Raw genomic sequence first — 20871 nt, 5'->3', positions numbered from 1 at the left:
TTTCAGATCGACCCCAAAAAATAACAACACTTTGTCGGAACCGTGTCAGGATCATTTCATCATGCAAGTTTAAGCCAAATCCCACTGGTAGAACTTGAGAAGAAGTTCAAAATGTGTTTTCAAGATGGCGGCTGTGGCGGCCATGTTGGATTTTCGGATCGACCCGAAAAATAACAACACTTTGTGGTCGGGACCATGTTCAGGATCATTTCATGCAAGTTTCAGCCAAATCCCACTGGTAGAACTTGAAAAGAAGTTCAAAATGTGTTTTCAAGATGGCGGCTGTGGCGGCCATCTTGGATTTCGGATCGACCCGAAAAATAACAACACTTTGTCGGGACCATGTCAGGATCATTTCATGCAAGTTTCAGCAGGCCAAATCCCACTGGTAGAACTTGAGAAGAAGTTCAAAATGTGTTTTCAAGATGGCGGCTGTGGCGGCCATGTTGGATTTCGGATCGACCCGAAAAATAACAACACTTTGTCGGGACCGTGTCAGGATCATTTCATGCAAGTTTCAGCAAATCCCACTGGTAGAACTTGAGAAGAAGTTCAAAATGTGTTTTCAAGATGGCGGCTGTGGCGGCCATCTTGGATTTCGGATCGACCCGAAAAATAACAACACTTTGTCGGGACCGTGTCAGGAACATTTCATGCAAGTTTCAGCCAAATCCCACTGGTAGAACTTGAGAAGAAGTTCAAAATGTGAAAAGTTAACGCACGGCGGACGGGCGGACGGCGCACGGCGCACGGCGGACGGCGGACGGCGGACGACGACGGACGAAACATGATGACTATAGGTCATCCTGACCCTTCGGGTCAGATGACCTAAAAAAGTAAAAGATCTATGATTTCACTAAGTTACAGCAGCATATTCTGTCTTTGCAGAGTTATCTGCCCTTGTAGGAATGTATTGATTGTGACATCACGTGTTCATGCCTATAACATCATCCTTTTGAAAGAAAATGATGTCGCGAACAAAATTGACGTTGAAAAGTTTCGCACACAAAATAATGAGGTCACAAATAATACTTTCCAGTAAGGGACATAACTCTGTAATATGACTTGAAATATGAATCTCTACCGTTACCATAATTACACAGAACAAAAAAAACCAGACAACAGTAACAACCAGTTATGTCCTTGAGCGTGCTGACACTGACCTTGAGAGCATCAAATGCTGAGTCCGAGATAACAGCGGACGAGCGGTGCATCGGACTACTACCATCCTCAAAATTGTCCACTTTTCTTTGTAGAGACTCTTTGTCCTTCTCTAGTTCCTTGATACGGCTCTGTAGCTTCAGGACTAGGCCAATATCAACATCCTGTGAGAATAAATATAGAATAATGGATGGGTTGATCAAACATCACATGAACCTCATAGTAAGTCATTAATTGTTATTATAAATATAAAACATCAGAAGGGTTCAGTAGATCTTGTATGAACCTCACTGAAAACCATTACTGTTATGTCATTAACTGCTTTAAATATAAAATATTATAGATGTCCAGTATACCTTGTATGAACCTCATTGAAAGTCCTTTCTGATACCATTATGTCACTTATATTTGGTAACTTAGTATTTTAACTCTGTTTATAATTCAGTATTTAGTGTTCAGATGTTAGCCGTTAAGCTTTTATTTCACCTTCTCAACATGTGTTCCGTTAGTGACAGTATCTACATTGTTGGTAGGTGGGGCTGGAGCAGGGCCCTTCTTTTTCTTCTTCTCGGTTGTTTCATATCCCTGGTCCTGCAAGTCAAGCAAAATGTTCATTTCCTTTTATCAAATTTCATTGACAGCGTAATGACCAAAAGTCGATAAAACTTTGTAACAACAAGCAAGGCCTGGCTATTAAGATCAATGTGCTCCCAACAAAATGCATTGGTGTCTTTTACATGGTATAATCTTTAACTTTCCCATTAGTTGTTGTTAAATTATATTTCAATAAATCTTCCATTTTGAAACAAATAAATTAATATTTAGACTTCAGACACTGTAAACATGAATATTTCCACTTATTATGTGAAGGTCGTTTATTGTGAAAAATTTTCCCTGCACAAAACTTTCTGTGAATGTTTGAAATGTGTCGTCAAAAGCAAATATTCTATGTTATTTCTGAAACCCCTAACCTGTAACTACATGAATTATATCAGTAACAACCCTGACCTCCACCAAAGACATTTCAAAATGACACTTAACAAATACACAACATACAGATTCTTTCTCAAAGTCCTCCTTATCCCGATCCTCTGGCGAGATTGAGCTGGCGTACGACTCTAAACTGATGGCCGAGATATCGGATGGTGTCCGATTGTGACCCTGCGGACTCTTCAAGACCTTCATTTCTCCCTGAAGATTCTCCAGACGTTGTTGTAGACGTGCATGGTCCTTTACAAGACGTTGGTGGTGGGCACGCTCAGACTCTAACTCAGCTGCCATTATCTTATTTTGTGTGTCCATCTGCTCCTTATTAGCGTCTGTAAAGTATAACAAAAATACTAAGGACAAGACTATTAACAGAAATGGAACTCTTTAGATATGGAGATTGATTTAGTCTATTAGTTAATATGATAGATAGTTTTTATAGGTTTTGTTTCAATTTATCTAAAAAATTTGAATTTTACGCCAATCTCAGGATTGAGACCTAGATTTGAATTGATTGTTAGATTGATACTGAATGTTGCATTTTTATTTATTATTTTCACTATAAACCAACTACTGTTCTGGGGAAACTTAATTTCATGATTTACATTTCAAAATAAGTTTGTGAAGATTAACAATCAACAGGAAATTCTTATCAGTATTGATGATGTAGCTCATAATTTGTGGAGATTAACTCTCACCAATTTACTTGGATCACAAAATTCCTTAAAAGAATGTTAGGTTAACAGTATAAATTTTTTATCGAAAATTTTAATGACATATAAGAATCACACTATCTTCCTGATGATAGTCTAAGAACTTGTTGATTTGAAAAATGTATTTTGAAGCAATAGAACAAGTCTGACCTGCAGACAGCTTCTCCTGTTCACGAAGTTTCTCGTTGGCTTTGTTTAACTGCTCCTTTACTGATACATTCTCATCCATTAACATCTTCGCCGCCTGAAACATAGAAATTTCAGAGATCAATATCCCAAACTCATAGCTAATTCTGTTGATTATTTTATTGGATACGATATAAAATATGAACAAAAATATTCTAACTTCTTCATGTCATCATAAGAAAATTATATCACTGAATTAACAATAAACAAATTAAAGACACTCCACCGCTGACATAGCAAAAACAATACTTGATATAAATCAATACTAACCTCAGCATGTTTTTTATGCATGAGTTCTTTCTCTGATATCAGGTCCTGTTTTTCTCCTTTCTCTTTCGCAAGCTCTTCTGTTAGTTCTTCGATCTGCTTCAGTAATTCTGTAATACGGTTGGATGATTTCTCAGCCATGTTGCTGTTCTGTCGGAGTTTCTCCATTTCTGTCTTCATATTTGCAATCTCTACATCCTTGACCTTGACCTGCTGAACTTCTTTGTTCTATAGGAAACCATGGCAACATAAAATTATATCATTAAATATCTTGTGTAAAAGTGGACAGTAACCATCATACCAACACGACATTCCCGAGAAAGGGTATTTGCATAAAGAGTTGAAAGAGAGGCTTGCTCAGGTAATTTTGTTCACTTCTAAAATAAATCATTGAGATAATTAATTCTGGTATTAGAAAGCTTATAATTGATATACTTAAGCTTTTTTAATATTAAATCTAATCATTTAGTATACATATTGGCATATTTTAGATATATAGTGAAGAAATAAGATATTTTACCCGATTGTCTAACTTCTGTTGCAGTTCAATGATCTTGTTCTCCAAGCCTTTGTTAACTCCCTTGATATGCTCCACTGATTTTGCTTCGATCTGTAAAAGTCATACAAAATTCATTCATGGAAAATTCATCCATTTTAAAAAGTCCTCATATAAAATATGTACTGTGTGAGGTGTGTTTCCAGTCACATACAGTGAGCATACACATTAGATATGATATCCTAGGATGTGACTTCACAGGGAAGATGTCAGGAGACTGTGGTTTTCATTACTGTGAGATGTACTGGAGTATGGAGAGATTTTAACCAGAAATGTCTGATGAAAAAGCTCAAGTCTCCATATGATGTTGTATTTGACAAACAGACGTAACACTACATGACCCCGTTCGTACCCACTTTCAAATTGGGGACATAAAAACCATTGTCTTTTAATGTTTCAAAGAACCTCAATGTTCTCCTCTACTTGACCTACCTTGAGGATTTTGAGTTGGGCCTTGGCCTTACGTCTCCTGAAGTGTGATTGTACAAGGACAAAACCGTGGACAATCTTCCGATATCTCCGCCTCTGTAACCAACCTCGGACGTGTCGCTGGATAACAACGGCTCGGTGTTCGTGCATCTGTTTTTGGTACTCTCGTCTTCCGAACAATCCTCGGATACATGCCTGGTGATAAAAAATGTTGTCATAGAAACAAAGCTTACAAAGGGAGATAATCCAACAAAGTAAATGTTACATGTTACCAATATTTTATCATGTCAGCAGAGTTTCCAATATTTCTTATATAATTAGTTATTTTATAATTTCAGTAATTGAAAAGGTAAAAGCTCTTTAATCTCATAGAACAAAGCACACATTTTTATATTATAATATTACGTTTTCAGTTGTGACTTTATCCGAAGATGATATTCTGTTTTGAGTCACAGTGGCATAATTATTTTGTTTTTATAATGTACCTTTTTGTATCCTAGGCTAACAAAATGAAATATTCCAGGAGAAATTCGTAAGAACCAATGTCCTGCTATAAGTTCATGGATTGTTGTGGTTCATTTTTAAGGTCAACAGGAGGATCCTAATGGATTTTTGTATCCGTTACTCAAAAGCAATTTATATATATTACACACAGGGACCTGTACCGTTATATGATACACCTGTAATGTGATGCCCTACCTGTAGTTTTATCACAGCACGTTTCTTGACATTGAACACTTTACGAGCCTGGAAGCCTTTGAACACCTTCTGGATCCTAGTGGCTGCCTTCGTCTCTCGCAGGAATTTAGCATGTCTGAAATACACAACATATCAAAATATTAGAAACTACTACATGTCTGACTTCTTCTTCTTGCCTGGATAATCAATTTCATGTATGGGATGAGCTTTGTAAAAGGTCTCGGCATCAGATCATTTAAACTTAAACATTCATAATAAATTGATTTCATAATAACACTAAATATTCAGTAAGATTCTACTTGATATGGGCTCTGATACAGTACCTGAACCGTTTAACGTTCCCAAATTTGCGTTTCGTTTGCGTTTGCGTTATTTCCGTTAGCAATCGTTAGCGTTAGCAATCGTTTATCGTTAATCGTTATCGTTTGCGTTAGCAATCGTTAATCGTTAGTTGCGTTTACAATCGTTTGCGTTAGAAATCGTTTGCGTTAATCGTTAGCAGGACCCACTTCCGCTAACGTTAGCCACTAAAAATAGAACCAAATGCCGGTGAGATGCTTTGACGATCCGGATATGATATTACGTTTACCGCTTCGTGTAGAAGCGATTATCATAACATCTATGAAATAAAAAAAAAATATGAATTAAGTGTATTGTATTGCATTCTATATCTCTTTTGGATGTATATATGTTTGTTAGATGTGGTTGAAATAAAAATATGTACAGTAACAAGATCGCATACATGACGTACGCTCCTATCTGTGAAAACGTTCTGAAATACTCGTATTTAAATGACATTTCAAAACTTAATGTGATTATCACTTTTTTACCATTATTATCAGAAACGTAGTTACTATGATTTCTGCGAAAGCAATTCAAATATTAACGAAACTGTCTTACAGAATATTAATGTCAAAAGCATTATTTTAGAAAAAATCCACGACATTTGAAAGATTACAGCATTTTAAATGTTATAAATATAAAACAAGAGATCCCAGAGGGATCTTGGCGCCCACCAAAGATTAATCTATGTCTGACAAATAAAAGAGGGATCTTTTCTCTGCTTTTCAAACTTACACTTCTTTTTTCTGCTTTTCAAACTTTAAACTATCAAAATCCAAGATGGTGGTCGCAAAATGCAATAGGCAGAACTAGGGTCCTAGAGGAACCTACATATGATATTTGAGAACAATCCCTTCAATACTTTCTGAGAAATAGCGGTAACAAACTTTAACTATCAAAATCCAAGATGGCTACCGGTCGGCCATTTTGTTGACCGATCAGTCCCAAAATGCAATATGCACAACTGGGGTCCTAGGGGGACCTACATATGAAATTTGAGAAAGATCCCTTCAGTGCTTTCTGAGAAATAGCGGTAACAAACTTTAACTGTCAAAATCCAAGATGGCTACCTGGCGGCCATCTTGTTGACTGATCAGTCCCAAAATGCAATATGCACAACTGGGGTCCTAGGGAAACCTACATATGAAATTTGAGAAAGATCCCTTCAGTGCTTTCTGAGAAATAGCGGTAACAAACTTTAACTATCAAAATCCAAGATGGCTACCTGGCGGCCATCTTGTTGACTGATCAGTCCCAAAATGCAATATGCACTACTAGGGTCCTAGGGGAACCTACATATGAAATTTGAGAACAATCCCTTCAATACTTTCTGAGAAATAGCGGTAACATACTTTAACTATCAAAATCCAAGATGGCCACCGGTCGGCCATCTTGTTGACCGATCAGTCCCAAAATGCAATATGCACAACTGGGGTCCTAGGGGAACCTACATATGAAATTTGAGAAAGATCCCTTCAGTACTTTCTGAGAATTAGCGGTAACAAACTTTAACTATCAAAATCCAAGATGGCGGCTGGTCGGATCCATCTTGTTGACCGATCAGTCCCAAAATGCAATATGCACAACTAGGGTCCTACGGGAACCTACATATGAAATTTGAGAAAGATCACTTCAATACTTTATGAGAAATAGCGGTAACAAACTTTAACTATTAAAATCCAAGATGGCTGCCTGGCGGCCATCTTGTTGACCGATCAGTCCCAAAATGCAATATGCACAACTAGGGTCCTAGGGGAACCTTCATATGAAATTTGAGAAAGATCCCTTCAGTACTTTCTGAGAATTAGCCGTAACAAACTTTAACTATCAAAATCCAAGATGGCGGCTGGTCGGCCATCTTGTTGACCGATCAGTCCCAAAATGCAATATGCACAACTAGGGTCCTAGGGGAACCTACATATGAAATTTGAGAAAGATCCCTTCAGTACTTTCTGAGAAATAGCGGTAACAAACTTTAACTATCAAAATTCAAGATGGCTGCCTGGCGGCCATCTTGTTGACCGATCAGTCCCAAAATACAATATGCACAACTAGGGTCCTAGGGGAACCTACATATGAAATTTGAGAAAGATCCCTTCAGTACTTTTAGAGAAATAGCGGTAACAAGAATTGTTAACGGACGGACGGACGGACGGACGGACGGACGGACGGACGGAAGGACGGAGAAGGACGACGGACCACGGACGAAAGGCGATTTGAATAGCCCACCATCTGATGATGGTGGGCTAAAAATATAAAAATGTTATTACAGACACGCTGCATAATATTCGTCTTGTTATGTTAAATATCATCAATGTACGAAGAACGCATAAAAGACTCGGGAGATTTGTAAATAAATTCGTGAAAAAAAAAATCATTAATATGACGAGTTTGAACACGGGGAATAGGTGAGATTTGGCATTTACATGTACATATTTTTCAAACGCAATTAATTAGTACTTGTATCTATATGAAAATGGAATGAATGATGTAAATGTTTGCAATGTACGAGTCAAGGACGTATAAATCCTTGGTACGAGTATACCTACAACTACATAAAGAACACGTGTAGAGAATTCGAACTGTGCAGGGGTACATGTATCTGTACGTTACATTGTAAGCCTTCACACGTACTGTACGCGTGTCAAATCAGACACGGATATATACGTTTAGCTCATATCAATAAAAACTGGACAGTCAGTCACTTCTCACATGTGTTCGTTGTTATTTGTACCTGGAATCTTTTCAATTCCCAGCGTGACGCGCACGGGTATTTTACCTGCACAGGTATATAGGTCACGACTGGTGTTACCTTGTGTCGACCCCCTGTAGCTGGCCACGGGCGGAGTTCACCTGTAATTAACACCTTCTTGGGAGGGAGATTAACTTTATACCCAACTTACCTGTGCCCCGTACAAAAATGTACACTGTGACAGTACATTTCACGGACATAATTTATATGTACTGTCGTATTTCAAAATTTTGATGTGTGCAATATGCTTTCCTATAGATTACGGTGGAATGAATTAGCTTACACTTATACATTGTATGAATAATTAATTTGTTTAAACTGTAAATTGAGGAGTTGCTTGATGTGAAATGTGATCAAATAACTATATTTCTTACACCAGTTACAAATATACGTAGACAATTTTACAGTTATCTTCAGTGTACATACATGTATGCATGTGCATCACTATCTTCATCGTCGTTGTCATCAATGCTTATGCATAATTGAATTAATTTGAATATAAACAACTGGAAGTGAAATATTTTCATTCTTTATATCTTTATTATATGCATGAACTATAAAATGAGAGAACTGTAAATGGCGAAACACGAATTCAAATGTTCAATCTTTAATCTTTATTACAGTAGCTGTGGCGTATGTACGTGCATTTGTAAATGTACATGTACGACCCTAGTCAATTGTAAGCAATGAGCTTTTATGTTTTAGTCCGAATCATTCGGACTAAATGTGTTTGTGTGAAAATATTTCCATTTAAAGTACATGTACCAGTATACGCATGATTGCTTCACTAATTATATATAAAGTTATGACATTGTGACGGTAATATTATTAATACAGTGTTGTTGTAACAATTTGTTTGTTATTTCTTAAAATGTCGGACAAATATGACACTTAGAATAATACAATTCTCTCTTAATACATACGGTTGTACAAGTAATTTGTAAACGTACGTGTGAAGTGGAAACTTCGTATCGAGTACAGTCGTGTTTGACTTCATTGTGGGATTATCAGTAAAGAGATGTTGTAACAATTTGTTATTTCTTAAAATATCGGGTAAATATGACACTTTAGAATAATACCATTCTTTCTCCATACATACAGTTGCACATGTCATTCATTTTGTAAACGTACATTATTTTGTCCATGGAAACTTTGCATCGAGTACTGTCGTCTTTGACTTCATCGTGTCCATATAGTTTTCATAGGCAAATGTTTATATGATATACAGAAACTTTAATCCCGACATACTCCAGTTTTTCCTGTACTTTCGTTTGTATTTCAAAACATCAAGATCCGTAATTCATTTACCGTCAAGCCGTGTCCGTGATTATAACAATGGTATTTCCGGTTTATCATAGCCGATCGTTTTGCGTTTTGCGTTAATCGTTAATCGTTAGCCGGTATTGCGTTAATCGTTTATCGTTAATCGTTAATCGTTAGCGTTAGCAATCGTTAGCGTTAGCTAACGGACGATTTTCTTGCGTTGCGTTTGCGTTAGGCTGGGAACGTTAAACGGTTCAGGTACTGTACATCCTTGTGTTCTTGAAAAAAAAATGAATACATAAACTTAATTGAAACATTTTGCTAATTACTGAATATGACAGTTATTTATGAATCGGTGTAGGATTTCCATTACATAAAGGGAGATTATATGACTCTTTCATATGTGCATATGTAGGATAGAACTATTCCACCCGAGGGTACAGAATTTTGGGTCAGAACCGAGGCTTGCCGAGGTTTCTGACCCAAAATTCTGTACCCGAGGGTGGAATAGTTCTATCCTACATATGCACATATGAAAGAGTTATTTTTTCACATTGCTTGTCAAGATACTTGCACGAAAGGTGAGGCAGCCATTTTGTGACAAAATCTTAACTTCTTAAACAATTGATCGATTTTAAAAATAAGAACGCCATTCGAAAGAGCTCATCAAAGTTTGGTTTATATTTATAAATATAAACAAGAAAGCTTAGGTAAAACGGTTTGAAATGCAAATTAAACAAATGAAATGGTAAATAAATCCGGCAAATCAATCGAAATAGAAGAAAAATGACGTCAACTTTGGCTGATATGACGTCATCTGATTGTTTAGCAATTATGACGTCACAGCTATGTAAGATAGATTTATCTTACATAGCTGTCTTTCATGGGACAACTCTATCTTTCCATTATATAAAGGGAGATAAGTCTATCTGGCTTGCTTGAATAAAGGAGATAAATATGTTTATAAAGGGAGATAATCCTGCCAACATTACCTTCTGGCCAGCACTCCTCGTCCATGTTTTTGTATAAGTTTGATTGACCGCATGACCTTCTTGTACCGTCGCCGTGCCAACCAGCCCTTGACATGTTTCTGAATCATTACGCCACAGGCACGGAGTTTCTCCGATCGGAGTTTTTCCAGATATGCCACTTGTCCGGCTCGGAAGAAGATTTTTGTTTTACCAAATCTGTATTTGTCTGGATCCTGTGCAACAAACAACCAAAAAGATGATGAATCAGAAAATATTTCTCGTTGTGATGATACTTAATATTTTGACAAATACAACTTTAATTTTTGTCATGCTTGCATGCTGTCTTTATTTTTCCCTTTATTATCTTGGAATGAAATTTAGACTTTTATATAGAATTCAACTCACATAAGATGAAATTGATTTATTTATGGAACAAAAGAAAATTATACAAAATATTGGACTTGACTTTATTGTCTGTATATCAAATTGGTAAGAATCTTAAAACTCATTTTATATCAGATTTTGTAATTATCAATTCTTATAATCAACTATTTATTTGTGGTTTCAATATAATGTCCAACAATTTAATGCAGATCTGAAAGAAAATATCTTTTGCTGTTAATTCCAACGTGACATTTCAACTGGTGATAAATAAATTAGTAACAAGGTGTAACTTAGGAACATATGTTAGCTTTAACTGAATACAGTGACAACCTTTTGACAGCCATACTTGCAAACATTGAGATTCTGAACTAAAGTAAAAGCATAGTCAACTGTGGCAGATGTCAGACACGTAAACCACATTGCTATTATGCTTCTGACACCCTTGCTCATATTACATTTCCCATGTATATTATAAGATTTATGAATATGATTAATTTTGTATTCATTTAAAACATGCAGAAGGTGAAGAGTTATTGAACTGGAAATTAAACAGCAGTAACATGACAATTCACAATCATACTGACGGAAAATTTAAACCTATTTTGATCCGAGTCATGAATTCACAGAAAAGATATCAGTTTTTGGTTATAATGAAACATTACAGCATCTTATCAAGATAAGTCAACTTATCAACATATTTAAAAACTATCTTTCAACTATCATTCTGGGCCCAATAGTTCAAAAGGTGATTAGGCTAATCACAATTTAACAACAATTTTCAAATTAAAATAAAACAATTTCTTTTGAAGTTAACTTGACAAAATTGTACTAATTTCCATATGTTACTTGCACACTAGCTTTACAGACATTGTATTTACAGTTTTTACAGGAGACAAAAGATAAAAATTTCACTAATCATGTGATTAAGCTGATCATGTGACTAAGCTAATCATGTGACTAAGCTAATCATGTGATTAAGCTAATCATGTGACTAAGCTAATCAGGTGATCACTGACATAACAACCAGGCCCTGGTAGTAACAAGAAATTAATTTTGTCTCAGCAAATACCACTGACTGTATTCATAGGGTATACTATATACAGTATAGTTGTGAATTGAATGTATAGATTATTGATGAAATTTGAATGTCAAATTTATACAGAATACCTCCACTAACTTCTTGTTCTTTCTAATAAATTTGGTTGGTGATTGGCCCTGATAATGTATAGGATACAAAATTTGTATAAAGGCCCTGACAATGCATATGATACAAGAAACATACTAAGGCCCCAGTGGTTCATAGAAGATAAAATTAATATCAAGGCCCTGCTAGTCCATAGGGTACAAGAAACAATTGACAAGGTCCTGATAATGTATTTTTATTACAACCGCGACCTTGACCTCTCTTTGGAAACTTTGAACCCAACATATCACACCTGTAAGTTTGACCTTCGCAGATCATTAATTATGGATGTCTTTTCTTCGCTGCTGAACAATAATCCTGCTTAAATATTTTAACATTATTGCCTTTTATCAAGAATTTTCATTAATATTGACCTTTCCATAAAGGACTTTGACCTTTTAACCTTGACCTTACCTGTATGATTTTAATGAGGATATTTTCACAGGTTTTCCTGGGGTTGGATCTGTTTATGTCTTTGGAGCGGGCGAGGACGCGGTACCTCTGGAAGAACTCGCTATAGGTCCACCTACACAGGACAGAAAACTAGTATTACGACAAGAAACACTCATGTTGTCGTTTGTGAAGGATCATTTATGCACCAAAATTATTTCAAATGGTACATTAACTCCCCTTCTTGATGAAATGTGAATCAAAACCATATTGTTATTAATAACTTCAGAGCAATTATATTAACATCCAGTTATATTTCATTTCATAAGAATGACCTTGAGAAAGGTCATGAACTTTGACCTACCTTGAGGGGTATCCAGCAGCGCTGATGCGTATTGTTTCTAACACACCACAGGCTCGCAGCTGTTCCACCGCTCTGTTGGGCTCAAATCTACACAAAAAAAATAGCAGGATTTATAAATTTGGGACAATCAGAGAAAAAAGGCAGTTGGAGACAAAAGGAAATAAAACCGTTTTGGTTTCTGCAAATTTTGACCTTGGCCTTGGTTATAGATGATCTTCAAATTTCTTCCATTATTTGATGATTAATAATCAAAATATATGAAATTGATGCTTTCAGAATGAGATCTGATTGTGCCTTAATTTCATATGTCAATATGAATAGTTTTTAGTGTTAAAGATAGCTATGTAGTCAGAATTCACAGGAATGAGTTTTGAATAACGGATTACACATGGACCAAATTCAAACATCTTTAATTACAAGAACACAATGAAGTAACTTCAAATGATTAGGCAATAAAAGAAAGAACCATTATATCATGTACATGATCTGTGTCGCTACTCACGTGAACGCCTCCTTGAAGTCGTTAGGTTTGATACAACGGATATAATGTGGTGTGGTGGCATTCAACGTTTCCATCAACATTTTTAGGGAATCCCGGAACTGTAAAACACACACATCATCATCAAGATTCTATATACAGTCAAACCTAGTCAATTTAAAGTAAACTGGACAATAGCCAAATCTTGCATAATTTGAGTATTTGAGTATAATTGGATATGAATTGAAAGGTTCTTGGTAACAACAAAATTTGAATTATTCAGGTTTTTTTTAGCTTTATTAGTTTCTCGTGTTAACAAGTTTTAACTGTACATGTATTACCATTTTTTTTAATATGATCTTCAAAGAAGGATGAATTTTCTGTGTTCTAATGAGTGATTGCAAAAATTAGTAAACACAGCAGCTGATGATTTCAAACAAATGATGGTCAACAAAATAATAGAAAATATGCAGAAAAGTTTTACAGAAACTTTCTCTAAATAGATTTACTATCTCCAAAGGCTACTGAAAGCAATCAAAGACACAACAAAATTCCATTTCTTGATTCCATTTCTTGATTCCAGTTTTAATGTTAGGCATTTTTATGCCAATTCACTTTTAGAATTGATTGTATCACTAATTTTGTTTACTAATTTCCAGTTAATTTTTGATAATTATTGTTGAATTATCGTTGAATTAATTGATATTATCTATATGTTTTCTTCAAACATAAATGTTTTAAACAATGCCTTTAGCAATGTAAATCCCTGTCCCATCTAAAGGTTCACACTACCATAATGATAAACTGGTTAATTTCTAATAAAATAAATAAAAATAAATCTCTACAATAGGTTACATGCATTATAACTCATTCACCCCTGTCATTGTATAATGAACTGTTCCAGGCTCAGATTTGGATCAGTTCAAATGTGTTTTCAGGGATAAATGAGTGAATGTCTCAATATTAGTAAATCAATACCTCTACTACCATATCAGTTATATAAATATTAATATTTTCTTGGAAAACAAATAATATGCAAAACTAAATTACCAAAATATTGTTCAATGAATATAATATTTAGATACATTTTTTAATTGAAATAGATAGAAACTAGTTGTGAATTATATCTATTAAATAATGCAAAACAAAAATGTAAGTATTCCGGTAACTTATTTAATAAATGTTCAATATCTGAAGAATTCTAAAAAAATATTGTTCAATGACTGTATAATATTTCGATATTTTTTTTAAATTCAAAAATATGAAAATTATTTGTGAATATATATATCTACTAAATGATATAAAATAAAAAATGTATCAAGTAATTAATCTTCTTTAAAATCAAAGAATTATAACAAAGTAATAAAAATCTACTAACACAATGAAAACTAATTAAAAAAAAAAAATACGAAATCACTAATTGACTGGAAAGTTAACAAAAAACATAAGCGATGTCTGAATAATCTGGGATATGTCATAATTTTTAGTTACATGCAGACATATTAGTTTTAAAACGGATTCAGGAATCCTGTTTTTAAATAGCAATGGATTCTTTCATACATTTCAAATACAAAACTGTTTGAATTTGGAGACTCCAATACAGGTTTGAATTTCTATTAGAATTGGAGTTTTTGGTTCATTCAAAAATATTTAAAATGTGATAAGCTTCATACAAATAATACCATAATTTATTTTTATTATATTTTTTTTTTTTTGCAAATTAAATATAGTGACATTGAAAAGGAACAAAATGTACTAATTTTAATCTAATGCTTATATTTTTGTCTGGTTTTAAAGAACAAGTATGCAAATGAAATTCACAAAATTACTGATCTGTCTAGAGCTTCTAGTTCAAATTTTAGGACTTGAAATGTATGACCATAACAATGATATGAAAGATAATTAAATGCTCTAAATCACTAATTAAAATCTGAATAAATCATACACAGATATGTTAAAATGTCGTTAGTAACTTAAGCCACACACTTGTTAGTAATGGCCAACACACTCAGTACCTAGCAACCAATCAAATCTGTTGTTACAAAAATAAAATATGTAACAACAAATTTGATTTGTTATTTTTCAACAAATATGCACTGGTTAAATGAGCAAACACATAGTCTAGTAATTAAGATTTTTTTTTTTAAATATTATAGCTTAGAAGTATTTTTTCTCAATTTCTTGTTAAACCTGCACAAATATATGCTTGTAATTTTAGCTAAGAATGGATGTAGCGTTTCATACATTATGTTGTATGTTAATAATAAAATAATCTAAAATTCATACTAAAACTGGCATTTCATTCATTTACTTTTTATTTATTTTTCACTATTTTCAAATACCAGAAAATTTTACAATATTATATAATCAAACTGTCAGGAATTCATTTAAAGACTTTCTCTTTTTTTTTGGCCAAATATCAATATGCATCATCTTGAGACTGATTACTTCATAATTATTGATTTTAAATTAAAATTATTTTTTTAACAGTATCTACATGTATCAAAAGGCAGCATTTCAAGCATTTCAGCTATAAAAAATTTACATCTTATTCTAAAGCATTTATTTGATCTGCACTAATGCTGATGATTTTCAATAATACAATCAAGCACAAATAGATCAAAGACTGTTGATTAAATTTTTAGAAATTGTTAAGGCCGGTCAACAATAGAGAAAAATTTTGTAAATATTTCACATAAGACAATAAGAGAATAATGACTAATAAAAGTCAACTGAGAAGTTATAACTCATAATACAACTCTAGGATATGTGGATATGTTTGACTACTCTTAAAATATATACTATGTTATGTGTGATACTGATGGAGAAAAACAATAATTTTATACTTGTGATTTTACTAAATAAAGTAATACAGCCATATATCTAATATCAGTTTAATTTTAAACACGAAATTGCCAAAAGATTAAAAAAATACTTAATTTTATCCTACAATTTTATAAAATTAGATATTGAAACATTTATTGTGCTTCATTTTTGATGAATACAATAATTAATTGATACTGTAATTGAAAGCATGTCAAAATTTTACAACACAATTAATATCATCAAATCATCAACATAAATGGTTAAATCGAAAATTGAAAAAAAAAAGATTTTATTTTTAATGATATTTTACTATTTTAAATTGATTTTCTTTTATTTTGATTGATTTTTATTTGTTTTTTTTAATGGCTATATTTGAAATAAATATGGATAAATATCAAAACACACTACGTAAGTAAAATATATATTTTAGCTACCTAGATACTATATTTGTATTTGACAGTTAGAACAAGGAGACGAGAAATGTGAGAGCCCACAACCAGACTTAACGAGTAACACGCGCGGTCGCACACACACGTGCGATGGCACACGCTTTACCTGATCTCCCACGGTTGCCTTCTGTTGTTGCTATAGCAACGAGGAAAACATGTCAAAATATCGTTACTGAAGCTTTTACACACAGGCAGGCAATATCATACAGCCAGGTTCTCTTAGTTTGTATTTCTTTTATTATTATTTTTTTTTTTTTTCACAAAATAAAGAAAAAGGGATAAATGTTTTTTCCTTCATCAAATAATGATTGATTTTGTAATCTAAACTTTGTCCTTGAATCCATTTTTTTTTTCCAGTCAAAAATATTTTTTCAGAAGTTAGATAATTGTTTGTATTGATGAATCTTAGTCATCATCAGTGTTTGATTTCAGTTTTAAAAGTACAAAAACATAATTATTTTTTACTTCATGAAAATGTTAAAATTCTGTCAACCACAGAACATAGCTGTATTGTTGTAGCGTTATCTATAAATGTTTCTGTCTCAGCCTCACAACACATATTATAATTATCCTGATCAAACAAAATCAAAACTACACATAAGTAATGACAAATGGAAATGACAAGTTACTAATGATGCAGTTATAATAAATGATTCATGAAAAAAAATTAAAATTCAAAAGAATATTTCTAAAAACTTTGTTAATAAAGTTAAGGTTTGAAAAAGAAATAAAAAATTCTATTGAAATGATTTATAAACTCAAAATTTCTATTCTATCACTAACAATATAACTATATTTTACTGTATCTATGATGCATACAACTACAAATTCCAAAATTTTGGTTTCTTAATCACACCAGTACACAGAATGTTCAAAAATATTACACTTATGCATTACTCTTTCAAAAAACGCCAAGGTCAATTAGGGTTATCTCCCCCTATGATATAAATGGCGCTATACACTAACCTGAGATCCTACGGTGCTACGATTGGACTTTGACCCTCCTCCTTTCGGGGCGTTTCGTGTGGAATGTGTCGTGGCAGATCCCGCTCTTGGCTTCTTCAGGTTAGGATCTTTAGCATCAAACAGCTCAGCAACCAGTTCAAACTGAAATTAACGAGAATTTCATATCCTCTTGCATTGCAATCTTTGTCAAAATTCTTTAAATATTTTCAAATTCACCAAAATTGTAAACAGATGGACTACATGATCAATGGATTTCCAGGTTCCTATTTCTCAGGTAGGGCCCAAATGATATGCTATGGGAAGAACAAGAAAAACCTGCGTTAGCGACCACCTCTGTAAAATGACCACATGCATTAAAGACCACTTTCCTTGGGTCACAAATAACCAATATAACCAATTTCAACACAATTCATCAAGTGTATAACCTAGTGTATACATAAAGACCAACTGGTCATAAAGACCATTTTTCGTCTGTACTTTAGGTGGTCTTTAGGTGGTCTTTTAGATAGCTATAGGTTGGACTGAAGGGCTCAAAAATACTCAACATGTACTCAAATTTTGTGGCAGGAGCACAAAGATCCTAGTTTTCTTTTTTGGAACTCTTTTGGAATGTAAGTTATACTTTTATCTATACCATACCTCCTTAAGTCCTTAACATTAACATACCTCACTGGCTTTGAGAATGTTGATGTGCTCCTCTAGTACTGTATCTCTGTTTTTCTCCAGGAAACCGTCGGCGAGGTACTGGACTTTGTCAGCGAAATGGGCGATAATGAAGGCGGAGTTTGACATACGTGGCTTGTCAAAGTGTTTCGCCTTCCCTAAATGTTTACTGTATAACTTCTGACACCAGTTGGCATCTGACCCTCGCGGCATCTATCAACGGAAATCGTGTTTGTACCATTTAGGAACAAATTAAAACAAACTAAAACATGACAACACTATGTATTTCAAATAACATGATAAAACCCCTTTGTTTTGCATTTTCTGATAAGATGCCCCGTTCAGATATTTAAAACTCAAGTATCAAAAACATTTTAAACAATTTAGAATTTTAATGTTATGATCATAAAATTGTTAGCTTTGTAAATTATTTTGCCCAAAAATAATCATCTCTATATGTAACCTTTGAACTCTAGATCTTTGCTATTATAGCAAATTAATACTATTTTTACCTTTGACCTTTTTGACATTACAAAACTTTTCATCTCAATGTAACTTTGCCCTCTATATTTTGCATTAACAAATTTTTAGTATTTTGCCTCTGACTTTTTTTACTTTACAAACCTTTTCATCTCAATGTAACCTTTAAAGTCTAGATCTAGCATTAGCAAATTGATAGCATTTTTACCTTTGACCCTTTTGACCTTGAATGACCTTACCTTACATTCCTCGTCCAACAGATCCAGAATTCCCAGTTTACTTTCGATCAGATCAATACAGGGCTGGTTGTCATAGAAATCTATAAACGACCACTCTATACCCTCGCGGACATACTCTTCCTGTTCTAACTTAAACACATGCTGTAAAGGAAATCAAAGTATTATCATTTGTCCTAAAACAAATTATAATAAAAATTCAATAACAATTTTCTGTACAAATTATAATAAAAATTCAATAACAATTTTCTGTACAAAAAACAATGATAACTTGTATGTTAAAATAATAAAACTCCCATTTGAAAATTTTGGTGAAAATTACCACTTCTGAATGTACTTTAAATGTGGATATTTTTGCTAAGTCAGCTTTTTTACTGTTAATAATATTATTTGCATGTCAAAATTTGAAGTCAAAGAATCTGACCGTGCTGTATATAACTACACTTTCACAATAAACAGAATGTTACTCCCTGTGATGTTAGAATGATTTACTATGTATAGAAGATACTTACACTGTTAAATATCTGTTGTAATTTTTCGTTGGCATAATTGATACAGAACTGTTCAAAACTGTTGATTTCAAATGTTTCAAATCTGTGAGAGAAAAGAAAGATAAAATATGCATTTGACGATAATAACATATTTATATTAACATATTCAGTTCAGGGTATTTAAAGTTGAAGGGGTACTGGTGGGTTACAGGCTTCGACATAAATACCTCTTGACTCACAACAACATATTTTTACCAACAGTTCTATCAGCTTTATATCAAAGACCTACTTTATGAAACAGACTATAACTTTTTACCAAAGGCCACATTATCAAACAGATTATAACTTTTTACCAAAACGCTACTTTATGAAACAGATTATAACTTTTTATCAGAGGTGTTTTCTTCAACACCTGGGCTAGCCTTACCCGTAAATATCGAGAACTCCTATAAACTTGTACTGTTTTGTGGTACTCTGAAGAGTAAGGTTGACCTTGTTGACGATCCAGGTGAACACCTCAGCATAGATATGCTTGGCAAGGGCATCTTGTGCAAAACTGGCCTGTTGTTATAGAAACAGAGGGTTTTATTAAAATGATACAACAATTGACACCACTATTTTTCAGTTCTTAGCAAATCAAACACGGCTTCAATAATGACTGATTAACAAAATTTTGGTGACTTCTTAGTAGACACTACTGGAATATTCCAGGGGACCTTGACCTATGTGACTGGCAGTAAGAGGTTTAGTGACCTTGACCTTCAGTAAACTAACAATCTTTCGCAGATATTAAATTTTGCGATTTCCATTTCGAATCAAGTTTTTGAAGACTGTTCTGTTTAAAAAATGTTCCGAAAATCCTCTCAGAATAAATGATGTAAAATTCAATGTGAATTTGTGAAGATAAATGTTTGCAAATTTACTTAGATCGCAAAAAATTGGTGAAAGTGAATTGCACACGAAAGAAAGGTTAGTTTACAGTATACGACTGACAGTAAAAAATTTGCTTACCTTGACCTACCTGACTGGCAGTAAATTAAATGACTTTGACCTAGTTATCTGAATGGCAGTGAAAGGTTTAGTAACCTTGAATTACTCTACTTGGCTAACAGTGATGAGTTTAGCAACCTTGACTTTACAGTTACCTGACTGGCAGTGAGAGGTTTAGTGAGGACTTCGTTGACTGTTGTGATCTTTTTATGACACAGCCACATCCTCATCTGTGACTCCTCAATCCCCAGTAGAGAACAGCATGTAGCCAGGGATTTGTCCTTAGCCTGTAATGGAAAAATATGTCTTTTATATCACACTAGACTCAAATTAAAGACGCTACACTGCTGACGAATGGTATTTTTTCGCTATCAAAAATGGGAGCAGACACATTAGTATATTTTGTCAGTTACAAAAGTTACTTACTTTACACCATTACCACCATTGAAAAGTTGGAGCTTCTAATTTTACTTCAAGATAAAAATTTCAGTAATGATTTATAGCATCCTCAAAAAAAGTCCATAGCGCTATGCCTTATATGGAATGAAGTACTGATTACGCATCTACCAAAAGCAAAACAAGCTATTTTATACTATTTTTTGTGTATATTGTAGACTGTGCTATTTATTGTAATCAAATTTCGAG

General features: G+C 33.7%; 1 protein-coding gene across 1 annotated transcript in view; it reads right to left on the bottom strand.

The window, feature by feature from the left end:
- Window positions 1–20871, bottom strand: part of LOC138305689 (unconventional myosin-Va-like) — a 110499-nt gene that overhangs the window by 58335 nt on the left and 31293 nt on the right. The window contains 19 exon segments of the mRNA XM_069245979.1: window positions 1164–1325; window positions 1648–1752; window positions 2218–2480; window positions 3012–3105; window positions 3318–3542; window positions 3835–3924; window positions 4303–4494; window positions 4999–5113; window positions 10348–10559; window positions 12308–12419; window positions 12648–12734; window positions 13150–13247; window positions 16507–16536; window positions 17367–17507; window positions 18033–18242; window positions 18749–18889; window positions 19258–19339; window positions 19664–19797; window positions 20382–20513. Of these exon segments, the coding sequence (XP_069102080.1) occupies window positions 1164–1325; window positions 1648–1752; window positions 2218–2480; window positions 3012–3105; window positions 3318–3542; window positions 3835–3924; window positions 4303–4494; window positions 4999–5113; window positions 10348–10559; window positions 12308–12419; window positions 12648–12734; window positions 13150–13247; window positions 16507–16536; window positions 17367–17507; window positions 18033–18242; window positions 18749–18889; window positions 19258–19339; window positions 19664–19797; window positions 20382–20513 (2625 nt within the window).

The sequence above is a fragment of the Argopecten irradians genome, chromosome 13, assembly GCF_041381155.1.
Source record: "Argopecten irradians isolate NY chromosome 13, Ai_NY, whole genome shotgun sequence".
NCBI classification, from domain to species: Eukaryota; Metazoa; Mollusca; class Bivalvia; order Pectinida; family Pectinidae; genus Argopecten; species Argopecten irradians.
The sequence above is the reverse complement of the archived record's forward strand: the minus strand, read 5'-3'. Positions and strand labels throughout refer to the sequence as shown.